Source organism: Anabrus simplex, chromosome 13 (assembly GCF_040414725.1).
Source record: "Anabrus simplex isolate iqAnaSimp1 chromosome 13, ASM4041472v1, whole genome shotgun sequence".
Lineage (NCBI taxonomy): Eukaryota > Metazoa > Arthropoda > Insecta > Orthoptera > Tettigoniidae > Anabrus > Anabrus simplex.
Genome location: NC_090277.1, coordinates 3387972 through 3403649, shown reverse-complemented (window position 1 = coordinate 3403649; position 15678 = coordinate 3387972). Strand labels below are relative to the sequence as shown.

Here is a 15678-nt window from a genome sequence, read left to right as displayed (position 1 = left end):
TCTACATCTCCGTAAGGAACATAATATCGAACGGTACATGATAGCAAATACGGTAAGCTTTGGTATTTAACCCTTTTGCTCTCAGGGTATGTTCACCAGTCATGCCCAATATACTCAGGTCTTTGTTCATTTTTTGCTAGTTTGCTTTACGTCGCACCGACACATATAGGTCTTATGGCGATGATGGGACAGGAAAGGGCTAGGAGTGGGAAGGAAGCGGCCGTGGCCTTAATTAAGGTACAGCCCCAGCATTTGCCTGGTGTGAAAATGGGAAACCACGGAAAACCATTTTCAGGGCTGCCGACAGTGGGGTTCGAACCTACTATCTCCCGAATACTGGATACTGTCCGCACATAGGTCTTTCTTCATGATTATGCATGTTAAAATATTTAAAAAAAATTGCCGTGTAAAGAAATCCCCTGATATAACATTGAAAGAAATCACAATAGTACACAATTCAGTATAATTTTAGGGAAAAAATCCTATAATTATTCATGGCATTTTTTTGAAATTAGAAAATATAGGCCTATTACAAAAAATAGAAGTTGGTTTTCGAATACTTAAAATGTAATCTGTTATTTAGTGATATTGTTGATCAGCCATTCTGAAAATAAGAGCAGTTACTTCTGTATAACTTGATATAATTTTGTATTTGTATTCTTATTTAGTCACTAGTTCTAGCACCTGACGTACATGCACCGTTTGGAGTCAGCATTTGTGGTTTGGAGAACACTCTCCATGCAGACACATGTAAAACCATGTGCATACTGTTGGGGCCCTCCTCCTTTTTTCCTTTGTGCTGTATACAACACAGTTGGACTCCTTCTTCTCGGGAAGCCTCCTCACTCCCTTTGGTCCTCCGTGATCATGGATGGCACTTAATTTTGTGGTAATCCACTCCTCCCTGATACTCTCAATTATTGACACTGTATCATGCAGTCTAGATTTTATTTTCCCTGATCCCTTATTGTTTTCCTTATAAAGAATGTAGCTGTTCAGTTCCATTCTGGAATGATATTGAAAGCAACCTTTTTCCAGTACCGTACAGTCTGCCTCTCATCAAGGTAAATGTATAACATCTCATTTGAGGTGTCAATTCCACCCGTGAATTTATTATAGGATGTTATTAATGCTGGTTTAGAATTGCTGTTGGCACTGTTGTCGGTTGCTGGAATTTCCTGTTCTTGGGTTATTGCATGGTTAGATAGGAGATTGATGGGGTTTTTCTGGGACTTCTTATCTTGGAATGTATATTGGGCCTGCCCTGTCAAACAGAAAATATATTTTTAAAAGTCTGAGGCAAGTATGTCCTATTTCTCCTAACTGTTAATGTTATATATGTACCAAGAAGTTAGAGATGGTGCACAAATGGTACAGACATGAAATAGTTGTCATCAAAGACATGGTAACCCTTGTTGTGGCAACCACCTATCACTAGGAGCTTTTTCACAATTATGTATCCCAAACCATGTTTTATAATATTGTCCCTGTATTCTTGAGATTTGGCACCCATGTAGGTAAAAAAAAAAAAAAAACCCAGGCAGTAATTGGAAACAGAATCACATAACATCTGAAATTTGATTCCCCTGCGGCGGTGGAATTTGTTTGGCAGGTATTGGAGAAGGCTGGTTTTATTTTGAGTTCTTACATGATACTCATCAATGCTGATCTCCTGATAGTGGTGCCTAAATACCCCGTTGGCCTGATCCATTAATGGTTGATACTTTGCACAGGGATCATATTCTGTTTCTCCTGACCCTGGCAATCCTTAATTGTTTGCAGGATGAGAGAACCGCAGTAAGTGGGAGAAGCTATGTTTAGTAAACATTTTAGGGAACCATGGGTTGAGCTGAGAAGGCAATTGAGACCAATAAGAGGCAATGGTTGGTTTTCTGTTGATGTCCATGTTACGAAGACATGCAATAAATCCTTTCATTTCAGACAGTGTGATCCTGACCCATTTCTCAGAGAGGCGGGAACATTATCTTCCTTACTTGTGTGGAATTGCTGGGCATATAGATTAGATTATCTCACCATAAGTGATAGAAAAAAATCTGTGAAAAACAAAAGAAAGTAGGCTATTGGAAGAGACTCAGGATGTGACATGTGTTTGGGCCCAGGTAATTCATGATTTTTAATTTGGAAAGGGAGATGATTTTCAGGTGATAGAATCTCCCTGTAGTCTTCATCATCCATATCATCATTGTCATCACTGTCAGATACACTGTGCACATTTATTGGGGTTGTTTCTGAAGCACTACAATCACTATCTATAAAATCCAAATCACTCTTGGCTATAAAGTCACAGTCATCATCTAAAACATCTAAATAATCCAAAACTTTGGAATTATTTAGCATAGAACCTGGCCCAGCCATTTAAAAAAAGTAGGCCTACTCGCGGCACGAAAATGTATAACACGAAATGCTAAACTAAACTTCAGAACACCAATAAATGTAGAATGAATCAAAATATAACAAACAATAAACTACTAATTAAATGGAGACAATAAACCAAAGGAAAGCACATAGTTTTGAAGCTTAAATGAGACTATACTCGCAAGCAGCACACTTCAACTCACCATGCAGTAAACATACGCAGTTTGATTATTTAATTTTTTCAAACAGATTAGTGTCTCTATCTCTTGAGAAAAGTGTAAACAAATTCCAAAAGCTACTATTGACATCTGGGAGTCCATTAAAGTACTAATACAGCCATCTGATCACAGAGCCGAGAGATCGGCATGCTGAGTGTTTTCAGGAATCTCATTTGAGCTGATAGACCAGCTCGCTGAGCTTATAAGAAAGCCTTGAACATATTGCTAATAAAGTTGGAGTCTCAGTCTTCTACATCTCCATAAGGAACTTAATATCTAGCTTTATGTGATAGCAAATAACGAAAGCTTTATTGTTCAGTTTGTATTTAAACACAAAGGTACAGCGGCAGATAATTCTGTTTTTCAGCCAACTGTAGGCTGTCTACATTAAATATTACCCAGCTACTGTTTTTAGTGCTAACATGGTACTGAATTTATTCTGAATACCGAGCTCAATAGCTGCAGTCGCCTAAGTGTGGCCAGTATCCAGTATTCGGGAGATAGGTGGTTTGAATCCCACTGTCGGCAGCCCTGAAGATGGTTTTCCATGGTTTCCTATTTTCACACCAGGCAAATGATGGGGCTGTACCTTAATTAAGGCCACGGCCGCTTCCTTCCCACTCCTGGCCCTTTCATGTCCCATCGTCGCCATAAGACCTATCTGTCTCAGTGCGACATAAAGACAATAGCAAAAAAAAATTCTGAATAGCCTGATCATGTGCAGTAGTATACATGCTGTTCCAACAGAGACTCAGAACTGGTTCTGAACTTTGAGTTCTTAATTCCTGGTGTTCTAACTATATTCAGCACCATTTTGGAGGGGGAGGTTGTGTCTTCACAGTCAGATCATTTGCCCTGCAAGTTGACCAGTAAGTGGTGCGACTACAAAGAATACTTCTGATTGGAATAGTGAGGTCTTCCATCATCAATTGTAAAAAGTTTTGCAACAATTCATAGATGGCTTTGATATAGTTCACAGTTACCTTTGCTGATTCCAACAATACATTATTAACAATCAATTCTGAAAGCATTCTGATTCGTATATGCTCATTAAGATAATTTTGAAGGAGTTCATAGCCAGTTTGGAACAGATTGCTGTAACAGAGGAGGTCATAACCAGTTTGGAACTGTTTGTTGTAACAAAGAGGTTCATTGCCAGTGCAGAACTCTTTGTTGCAACAAACCTACAGTATATAATATATTGCAGTATAATTAGTAATTGTTGCAACATTTTGGATAAAAATGCCAGTGAGTACCTAGTTATCCTCTGTCAAATAATTTGTTTGATCAATGAAGAATCTGGCTAAACTGCTACTGAATTGAACATATTGTGTGGTAGCTCTTAAAAGAGACTGCTGGCCCAGGTGAGGTCTGTGCGTTGAGAGAAGAACTATGCCTATACCTATATAAGAAAGTGGCTTATTAAAATACATAAGGCACAGGGCTTACACACAATTGTCATTATCCTCCAGGATTATTTACATCATTTGTAAGTGTAATGATAAAGGCTGAGCTCTCGATTTACTCCCTGAATGTTTCTGGACTGAAAACAAAACTGAATGAACTATATCAGAACATTCCTAATAGCTACCTTCAAATGTATATTGTAACTGAATTACCATTGGACTCTAGTGTAAAGACAGTACAGAATGTTCATAGCCAATAGAGCTAGTACAGTGACAGGGTGAGGAGGTTGTGTCTTCACAGTCAGATCATTTGCCCTGCAAGTTGGGTAAGAAGTAAATTGTTTTGAAGGTTTGGTTATAGAATTTTACTTTTACAATTGGATTTATGTTGCACCAACACAGCTAGGACTTTTGGTAATGTTGGGATTGGAATGACTGGGAGTGCTAAGGAAGTAGTCGTAGCAGCCCTGAAGACAGTTTTCCAGGCTTTCCCATTTTCACACCAGGAAAATGCTGGGACTGTACCATACACAAGGCCACTCTCACTTCTTTCCTGCTCCTAGCCATAACACCATAAGTTCTATCTATGTCAGTATGATGTAAAACAAATTGTTTAAAAAAAGGTCAGTTGGGATATAGAGGACAAGATATAACGAACAGATCAGAGTACATCTCCTGCATAGCTCAGGATAGGGTTATATACGGAGGTACATCAAACCAGTCATTAGACTCACAGTGTAGTGGGTGATGTGTAAGTTGCATACTCCCAGGTTTTTCACAAGGTGTGTGCAAATTAATCTCAATCTGTTGGTGTGGGATGTTCTGTCAGTGAAAATGTTTGTCCCTGTGGTTCAGCTTCGAAGTAAAGCTGGAGGTTCCGTGGCTATGAGCACAATATCAACAGTCACCTAAAACTACAGGTTCTACTAAAAAACAGCAATAATAGTGTTTGTTGCTCATGTTTCAGTGCAAGGTCAGTCGAAGTAATCTACATCCCAAAACAGTCTAAACCTTTACACACTATTTAAAATGGACTTGGATGAAAAGATCAAAGAGGAACCAATCTGCTTTGAGGAAATATCAAATAATTCATGCGTAAGTATCATTGCAGGTAACTTTATAGTGATTACAATTAAACCCTTAGCAGTTGTCTTAATTTGACTGGTTACATAACTCTACTTTTATCTGTTGTTCAGAAAATATACGAGTGTCTTGCTGTCTATTCTTAAGGTGCATATACAGCGTTATTCATCAATGATGTTACACAGAAGTAACTTCTAAATCATTAAAGATATCTGAATTCTCTTTTCATATTCGTAAATGGTACCCAGGTTCTTGTAACATATTACTTATTCTCATAGGTTAATAACTGGGATATTGATTCGAACTCCACATTCTTAAATGGAATGGCAGGAATGCATAGAGCTGGCCTAAAAGTTCATCTGTAGGCTATACAAGTTCGTATATCTAAGTATTTTCAAAATCAGTCAGTTACTTTTTGAGTTAAAAACAAGAATGCGTTTGGGCTTTTATGGGCTGCACCAGACAGCGTACTGTTGGGCAAGGATGTATTGGCACGCAGGCTGTTTCCTGGAATTTATTGCAGCCACAGAATGGATACCAGGCATGTACTGTAAACTATCGTACACATAATGTGATGTATTGTAACATACCCTGGGTGTGTAATGTTATTGTGTGACTGGTGAACACACAATGGGGAAGGGGGATTATTCAGGCATTATTCATTTTATTTTCTAGAAGGAGCTCTTCCAGTGTCCTGTATTATGTTTAATTCTCAATTCATACAGTGGTATGTACTGTACTCAAACCAGTGACAATTATAGCTTTCGTTATGTTCCTTTTGAAGTCAAAGTAATTATTTTATTCCTTGTAAGAACATCACACCTTCCTGTCCTGTCATGAGTTTGCCTGTCATATGCACTTTGCAAACCCACGGTATGATGTACGATATGCTTACATTCATGTTATTCATTCTGTGGCTGGAATCACACCCAAGAACCTGCTTGTGTGTCAATATGTCCTTGCCAGACTTCACACTGTCTGATCCGGCATGCAAAACAGCACATTCTGTTCTCATTGATATCTCAAAAACTAACTGTCCAATTTTGAAAATACTTACATATTTGAACTTGTACACAGATGAACTTTTAGACCGGCTGTATGAATTTGGGCTATTCTATTTAAAAATATGGAATTAGTATCCATATCTCAGTTATTAATCATCCCCTGTGAATACATTGCACATTATTTTATGAACTACCGGGCGAGTTGGTCGTGCGGTTAAGAGCGCGCAGCTCTGAGCTTGCATCCGGGAGATAGTGGGTTTGAATCCCACTATTGGCAGCCCTGAAGATGGTTTATCGTGGTTCCCCATTTTCACATCAGGCAAATGCTGCGGCTGTACCTTAATTAAGGCCACGGCTGCATACTTCCAACTTCTAGCCCTTTCCTATCCCATTGTTGCCGTAAGACCTATCTGTGTCGGTGCGACATAAAGCCACTAGCAAAAAAAATTTATGAGCTCCCGGGTACTATTTGCAAATATGAAAACAGAATACCGATACCTTTAATGGTTTATAAGTTATTTCCGTGTGACTGTTTACGTGAATAACCATGTATATTTGTATACTAATCTCAAATTTACTAAATAACTTTTGAATGGTTACATAAATGCAGAATTTACAAGTATGCATCTTTTATTTTGCACAGCATGTCTGAAAGCTGAATTCATTCATTAGGTTTTAGAGAAGAAGTGGGTTTCTGTTCATCTCCCTTTGCTTCATAGCTCTTATAAGGCCTTCAGGCTGAGCAGTGGTCACTTGGTAGGCCATGGTCCTTCAGGGTTGTTGTGCTTTAGGGTTTGGTATTTTTTTTCTTGTGAGAGAAAATGGCAGTCTGAGTGTCTGAGTTTGTGGAGGGCTTACCTTCTGTTTTCAATCAATCAATCAATCAGTCAATACTGATCTGCATTTAGGGCAGTCGCCCAGGTGGCAGATTCCCTATCTGTTGCTTTCCTAGCCTTTTCCTAAATGATATCAAAGAAATTGGAAATTTATTGAACATCTTCCTTGGTAAGTTATTCCAATCCCTAACTCCCCTTCCTATAAATGAATATTTGCCCCAGTTTGTCCTCTTGAATTCCAACTTTATCTTCATATTGTGATCTTTCCTACTTTTATAAACGCCATTCAAACTTATTCGTCTACTAATGTCATTCCACGCCATCTCTCCGCTGACAGCTCGGAACATACCACTTACTGTTAATAAATTTAACCATGATAGGTTAATATTGTGTTTGGTCCGTATTGACTGGTCTGAATGTATAATATAACTATTTATAATAGTTTATTTAAGTCCGCCTTGATCAATACACTCATTAAATGAAAGAAACATTATTAATTAAACCATACATGTTTCGGGAAATCTCAACCATTCCCTTCATCAGTGGTTAGATCAAAGAATAACACAATATGACACAATCTTTTGTTTTACAATTTGAAGGAGTGTTGTGTCCCAATACATCATATCAAAGAGTAAAGAGAACTTATGAAATATTATAAAAATGATCAATACATACAATTTTGGTTGAACTGAATGAGAACACTACACAAATTTAGGATCTTCAAGTTTTTCTTCTTTTCTTCTTCTTTTTGTTCCTTAAGTGATTATATGCTAGCCTAAACAGTGGGTTATCTTCTGTACTTTTCTCTTTTAAACTTGATTCAGAATTACATTTTTTGTGTAAGGTAAATTTCTAAATTTTCCAAAACATTCATCAGTTTTCCCTTTTTGGTCGAATGTAATAATTTCATGTCATTGGAAATGTCTGTAAATTTATGATTCATTTCAACCATATGTTCTCCCATTGCCGAATATCTTTTATGTTTGACCGCATTAACGTGTTCTTTGTACCTTATAGCCAAACTTTTCCGGACTGTCCTATGGCTATAAGGTACAAAGAACACGTTAATGCGGTCAAACATAAAAGATATTCGGCAATGGGAGAACATATGGTTGAAATGGATCATAAATTTACAGACATTTCCAATGACATGAAATTATTACATTCGACCAAAAAGGGAAAACTGATGAATGTTTTGGAAAATTTAAAAATTTACCTTACACAAAAATGTAATTCTGAATCAAGTTTAAATGAGAAAAGTACAGAAGATAACCCACTGTTTAGGCTAGCATATAATCATTTAAGGAACAAAAAGAAGAAGAAAAGAAGAAAAACTTGAAGATCCTAAATTTGTGTAGTGTTCTCATTCAGTTCAACCAAAATTGTATGTATTGATCATTTTTATAATATTTCATAAGTTCTCTTTGCTCTTTGATATGATGTATTGGGACACAATACTCCTTCAAATTGTAAAACAAAAGATTGTGTCATATTGTGTTATTCTTTGATCTAACCACTGATGAAGGGAATGGTTGAGATTTCCCGAAACATGTATGGTTTAATTAATAATGTTTCTTTCATTTTATGAGTGTATTGATCAAGGCGGACTTAAATAAACTATTATAAATAGTTATATTATACATACCACTTAGTCGAGCAGCTCTTCTTCTTTCTCTCAATTCTTCCCAACCCAAACATTGCAACATTTTTGTAACGCTACTCTTTTGTTGGAAATCACCCAGAACAAATCGAGCTGCTTTTCTTTGGATTTTTTCCAGTTCTTGAATCAGGTAATCCTGGTGAGGGTCCCATACACTGGAACCATACTCTAGTTGGGGTCTTACCAGAGACTTATATGCACTCTCCTTTACATCCTTACTACAAACCCTAAACACCCTCATAACCATGTGCAGAGATCTGTACCCTTCATTTACAATCCCATTTATGTGATTACCCCAATGAAGATCTTTCCTTATATTAACACCTAGATACTTAGAATGATCCCCAAAAGGAACTTTCACCCCATCAATGCAGTAATTAAAACTGAGAGGTCTTTTCCTATTTGTGAAACTCACAACCTGACTTTTAACCCCGTTTATCAACATACCATTGCCTGCTGTCCATCTCACAACATTTTCGAGGTCACGTTGCAGTTGCTCACAATCTTGTAACTTATTTATCACTCTATAGAGAATAAAATCATCCGCAAAAAGCCTTACCTCCAATTCCACTCCTTTACTCATATCATTTATTTATATAAGAAAACATAAATGTCCGATAATACTGCCTTGAGGAATTCCCCTCTAATTATTACAGGGTCAGATAAAGCTTCACCTACTCTAATTCTCTGAGATCTATTTTCTAGAAATATAGCAACCCATTCAGTCACTCTTTTGTCTAGTCCAATTGCACTCATTTTTGCCAGTAGTCTCCCATGATCCACCCTATCAGATGCTTTAGACAGGTCAATTGCGATACAGTCCATTTGGCCTCCAGAATCCAAGATATCTGCTATATCTTGCTGGAATCCTACAAGTTGAGCTTCAGTGGAATAACCTTTCCTAAAACCGAATTGCCTTCTATCGAACCAGTTATTAATTTCACAAACATGTCTAATATAATCAGAAAGAATGCCTTCCCAAAGCTTACATACAATGCATGTCCAACTTACTGGCCTGTAATTTTCAGCTTTATGTCTATCACCCTTTCCTGTATATACAGGGGCTACTATAGCAACTCTCCATTCATCTGGTATAGCTCCTTCGACCAAACAATAATCAAATAAGTACTTCAGATATGGTACTATATCCCAACCCATTGTCTTTAGTATATCCCCAGAAATCTGATCAATTCCAGCCGCTTTTCTAGTTTTCAACTTTTGTATCTTATTGTAAATGTCATTGTTATCATATGTAAATTTTATTACTTCTTTGGCCTTAGTCTCCTCCTCTATCTGTACATTATCTTGTAACCAACAATCTTTACATACTGCTGACTGAATACTTCTGCCTTTTGAAGATCCTCACATACACACTCCCCTTGTTCATTAATTATTCCTGGAATGTCCTTCTTGGAACCTGTTTCTGCCTTAAAATACCTATACATACCCTTCCATTTTTCACTAAAATTCGTATGACTGCCAATTATGCTTGCCATCATGTTATCCTTAGCTGCCTTCTTTGCTAGATTCAATTTTCTAGTATGTTCCTTCAATTTCTCCTTACTTCCACAGCCATTTCTTATTTTTTTCCAGTCTGCACCTCCTTCTTAGTCTCTTTATTTCTCTATTATAATAAGGTGGGTCTTTACCATTGCTTACCACCCTTAATGGTACAAACCTGTTTTCGCATTCCTCAACAATTTCTTTAAACCCGTCCCAGAGTCTGTTTACATTTTTATTTACCATTGATCATAGTTACTTTTTAGAAACTGCCTCATGCCTGCTTTATCAGCCATATGGTACTGCCTAACAGTCCTACTTTTACGACATTCCTTTCTATCACATTTATTTTTAACTACCACAAAAACAGCTTCATGATCACTAATACCATCTATTACTTCAGTTTCCCTATAGAGCTCATCTGGTTTTATCAGCACCACATCCAGGATATTTTTCCCTCTGGTTGGTTCTATCACTTTCTGAATCAGCTGTCCTTCCCATATTAACTTATTTGCCATTTGTTGGTCATGCTTCCTGTCGTTCGCATTTCGTTCCCAATTGACATCTGGCAAATTCTGATCTCCCGCTACAATCACATTTCTTTCCATGTCGTTTCCCACATAGCTGACTATCCTATCGAATAATTCTGAATCCGCGTCAGTGCTACCCTTTCCCAATCTGTACACTCCAAGTATATCAAGTTGCCTATTATCTTTAGAAATGAGCCTTACACCAAGAATTTCATGTGTCTCATCTTTAACTTTTTCGTAGCTTACAAATTCTTCTTTCACCAGAATGAACACTCCTCCTCCCACCCTTCCTATCCTATCTCTACGATACCCACTCCAGTGCCGTGAGAAAATTTCTGCATCCATTATATCATTTCTCAGCCATGATTCAACTCCTATTACAATATCTGGTAAATATATATCTATTAAATTACTTAATTCTATTCCTTTCCTTACAATACTTCTACAGTTCAACACTAACAATTTTATGTCATCCCTACTTGATTTCCAGTTCCCTGTTCCCTTATCACCGCTCCCTAGGCCATCCCGTTTCCCTGAATGTACCTTCCTATTACCCTTCCAAACAAATTTCCTAACTTATACGTACCACTGCAGTTTAAATGAAGGCCATCTGAGCGCAAATCCCTATCTCTTACCCACCCATTTGGATCTAGAAATTTCACTCCCAATTTCCCACATACCCACTCCATAGTCTCATTTAAATCCCCAATCACCCTCCAGGCAGTATCCCTTCTACACAGTATTCCACTAATAACAATCTCCGCTTTCTTAAACTGCTGCATTTACCAGATCCCACACATCTCCAACTATGTTGGTACTTATATCAGCTTGCCTTACGTTGTTGGTACCAATGTCAAACACTACCACCTTCTCCTTCCCCTCCTCCCTCTCTTCTACTTTCCTCAACATCTGCCTCAACCTAATTCCTGGATAACACTCTACCCTGGTACCCTTTCCTCCACACACTTTCCCCACGTGTCTAACGATGGAATCCCCCATGACCAGAGCCTCAACCCTACCCACCTCATTTGATCCCCTCCCCTCCTGGTCAGCCCTATCTTTCCTGATAGCTGCTGAAGCTACTTCCTCCTCCCTTTTCTCCTTCCCATGACCCTGTTCCACCTGTCTTTTCCTATCCTCTATTCTACATTTCTCTTTCCTATCTTTTCCCTTCGTCGTACATCCACACATCTCAGCAACAGTTCCCTGTCCCTCATCTTCCCTTTGTTGTTCTACCTGGAGTGACTCGTACCGATTTTGCACAGACACCTGTCCTGAATTGTGATCCTGAATAGAGCAGCCTGCAATCTCCTTCCCCTTAGAACATTAGACCACCTGTCTTCTACAACTCCTCCCTTTCCTTCCCCTCCCTCTTGTACACCTACTGTAACCTGTACATTGTTTGAGGGAGTCCTATCTTCCTTCCTGTCTTCTGTGAGAATCCTAATTATCTCCCTCAAACTTTCCAACTCCTCCCTCATACCCCTCAATGCCTCGCCACACCCACAGTAAGTACACTCACGCTCCTTAGCCATACTTTACGGGGGGAAAATGAAATTAAAAATAAAATAACTTATTTGCAAAAAAATAAATGAACAGAGGGATATATTGTCTGGGATAGTACACAACAATAAGGTATTTAATATACGACTACACTACAATACTACTTAGTCGTGCTCTATTTTTTTAAATCCTACAACCCCTGACAGGATAAAAACTGCTGTTAATTACTGAATATCGAAAGTAATAGCCTACACAAGAACTACACAATTCCAAACTGCAATTAAGCCTATTCTAATTACAACAACAGAATTTTAGTAAGAGTTTCTACGGATACCTCTACTACACCAGTACTACACAAATATTTTACAATAATAAAATAATCACACTAAATTCTAATAGGATATTACTCGTATACTACTGTACAGTACACTACAGTAATTTAAACTACTTTCAGACGTATCCTAATTATGATACCGGTACCGTACCGTATGTCACTAAACTAAGCACAACAGAAATGAAATTTGCAAGAACTACTCCACTCAAAGATTACCAACGAAGCTAAATGCTTAGACAAATTATTATTAGTATTACGGTCTAATAGATACACACGAAAATAGCAGGCAAGATACGGCACTATCTAAATGTAGTGTATCTACAATGTATCTACACTACACTACACTGCGTTTGGTTAAATGCTTAAGTATCGAAAGGATTGCCGTACACGAAGAAAGACATGAATATAACTGGCAAGATACTATCTAATATATTATACCTTATCTTCACTACAATTCTACTGAAATGTGGTTATGTGATTATTACAGCTGGTGGATTACTAACAAGCCGTCTACAACTAACAGCAAACTCCGAACACACACTGTTATACATACCGGATCGAGGCCATTCCAGTGCCGGTAATGCAATAAAACGCCTACCCAGCGAGGTAATCTACAAAGGCACCCGCTTTTTCATAATGGAGAAACACCATCACAGTGTCAGGAATACAATTAAACTTTTAGTCAAGCCCGTCTCTCAAGCAACATATCATGACGCATACCGGAGAAAGACCATTCTATTGTAAATAATGCAATAAAGCGTTCGAAGTTAAAGGGTAGCCTACGACAACAGGAAGTCGTACATACTGGAGAAAAGCCATACCCCTATATGAAATGCAATAAGATGTTTTGTCTACTTAGTAATCTTCGCACCCACTTGGTTCTTCATAAAGGGGAAAGGCTATCTCAGCGTTAGTATTGCAACAAACTATTCGCTAGGCGAAGTGACCTCCGGCTACACATAAGGATACATACTGGAGAGAAGTCCTTCTACTGGAAAAAGGACAACCTGCGCTCTTCGTTTGGTGTTGCATAGGATATGATCTATACTTCACTCAAACCTGGCGGAAGGTATACGTAAAACGTGACCCAGTTTTGTGGAGACAATCATAAAGGAAGACATTTATTACTTTAAACTTACATCTTTTCACGGTTTCTTGCTTGTGGAGTACTGTACATCCCTTATCCGAGAGGACTTGAAGTGTATATAGTCTTTATTTTTTTCGTGTGGTGTAGATTATTGATAGTTGAAAAGTCTAGTATGGTTAACTTTTATACATGTCGCCTGTTATGTGATTGTCATATATCCTAGTATTCCGCCGCCTCATTCAGAAAATCAAGTCGACAGGGCAGTGATGTTAGAAGATCACGTGGCTCGTTTTATATTCTTTTCTGGATAACAGCGCATAGACAAGAATATTTCAATCGTAGTTATACGGTCACATATACATGTTCGAAATATGGCTAACAATCTTTCCGTCGAACAACAATCACATGGTGTACAATGTACGCACTGTGGAAAATATTATCGATCCGATAGAGGCGTAAGCATACACGTTAGCAGAGCTCACCCTGCAGTGCACAGAGATACCCTGGTCAGAAGCAGAGTAAAATCAGCATTATACGAAATTCTCCAGAGAATCGTCAGTCCAATGAAACCACAACCAATACCGCTACTACTCAAGCTCCGAATATGGACGAGTACAACCGCGATCTGATTGAATGGAAATCAAAGTTTTCTGAAAACCTAACAGACGACCACTTCGACGAGGCCGTTAATGACTTTGTCCAATTCTTAGCTTCAGTACCACATATTCTTCCCGGGCCGAAACACCCCGCCCAGAAATATTACGAACTGAGAAAGAATGGCCAACTAAATTCTGCCCAACGTTCATATAGGACCTCTTCAAACCCTGAAAGATCAACGAAAAGGGGAAGAGAGAAGAGAAGAAGGAAGTACATGTATGAATCCACTCAGTTCTACTATTACAATCAGCGGCGAAAAGCCATACGCAACGTGTTTACAAACGAACAACCAGTTTGCAGCCTGAAAGAAGATGTATTGCACACATTCTTTTCGGACATATTTTCTAGGCCTAACGACTACAAAAGACCAGAATACCCTCAAAAATTCACTGAGAGTGAAATCATGGAGACTAATGACCTATACAGTCCGGTCATATCTAAAGAAGACATTATTCAGGCAACACAGAAAATCAAGATAGACACCGCAAGCGGTTCTGACCACGTAATCGTCCGAGCTATCAAAAACAGCACGATCTCAGAGATAATCGCATTCATCGCTACTAGAATGCTAACAATAGGGTTAGTACCATCGACTTTCAAGAAAGCCCGTACAATTCTGGTTCATAAAGGAGGTGACGTAAACGATCCCAGTAACTGGCGTCCAATTACTATATGCTCAGTTATTAGACGAGTCATCGAGAGAGTTCTTGACAAACAGCTTCGGAACTACATTGGGTTTCATGACAACCAAAGGGGTTTCACCAATACACCCGGTACTTACATAAATACCTCAATTTTGGAAGCCGCTTTACAGCACACTAGGCAAGAAAAGAACGATGCATGCATTATATTTCTCGACGTTCGCAAAGCTTTTGATAACGTCGGACATGCGCACCTCCAGAGCACACTGGAGTCGGTCGGAGTTCCCGAAAAACTGACGAGACTGATAATTGCTCTACAAGAGGGAAACGTAACACATATAGAGACACGAAAACAGGGAACAAAACCCATCAAAATTAATCGCGGTGTGCTTCAAGGCTCCCCTTTGTCACCGGCATTATTTAACATCGCTACCAATCATATTGTCGGAAGAACTTTCTGAAGACTCTTTAGCAAGGAATTACGGTTACTCGATTGCAAACGAGGAGCCTAACCTCACTATAATGTGTTTCGCCGACGATACGGTAATATTTGGGAAAAACACTGAATCTGCTGCCGAACTAGCCAGGATCGCCATAGAAAGATTTAAGGAACTCGGCATGGACATCAGCGCTTCAAAATCAGCTTGTCTTTCTATCAAGAAAGGTCGGCTAACGGAGGAGAATATCATCATTAATGACGACTGTGAAATTAAATCACAGTGCAACGGAAGTGCGATTCGTTACTTAGGTGTTAATTTCATCAATGAAATTAAACTGGATCCACAAGCCGTACTTGAAAAGACGCGAATCAAGATTGACACCCTTGTTAGCTCACCATTGCTG

The 15678-nt window shown here is 38.5% G+C and overlaps 1 protein-coding gene and 1 pseudogene across 1 annotated transcript in view; one reads left to right on the top strand and one right to left on the bottom strand.

The window, feature by feature from the left end:
* Nucleotides 1–708: 708 nt before the first annotated feature.
* On the bottom strand, nucleotides 709–2106 carry LOC137502938 (piggyBac transposable element-derived protein 4-like; annotated as a pseudogene).
* A 2923-nt stretch (nucleotides 2107–5029) lies between these two features.
* Nucleotides 5030–15678, top strand: part of LOC137502919 (zinc finger protein 558-like) — a 66689-nt gene continuing 56040 nt past the window's right edge. Inside the window, exon 1 of the mRNA XM_068230119.1 lies at nucleotides 5030–5095. Within this exon, the coding sequence (XP_068086220.1) occupies nucleotides 5030–5095 (66 nt within the window). The remainder of the gene's footprint in view (nucleotides 5096–15678) is intronic.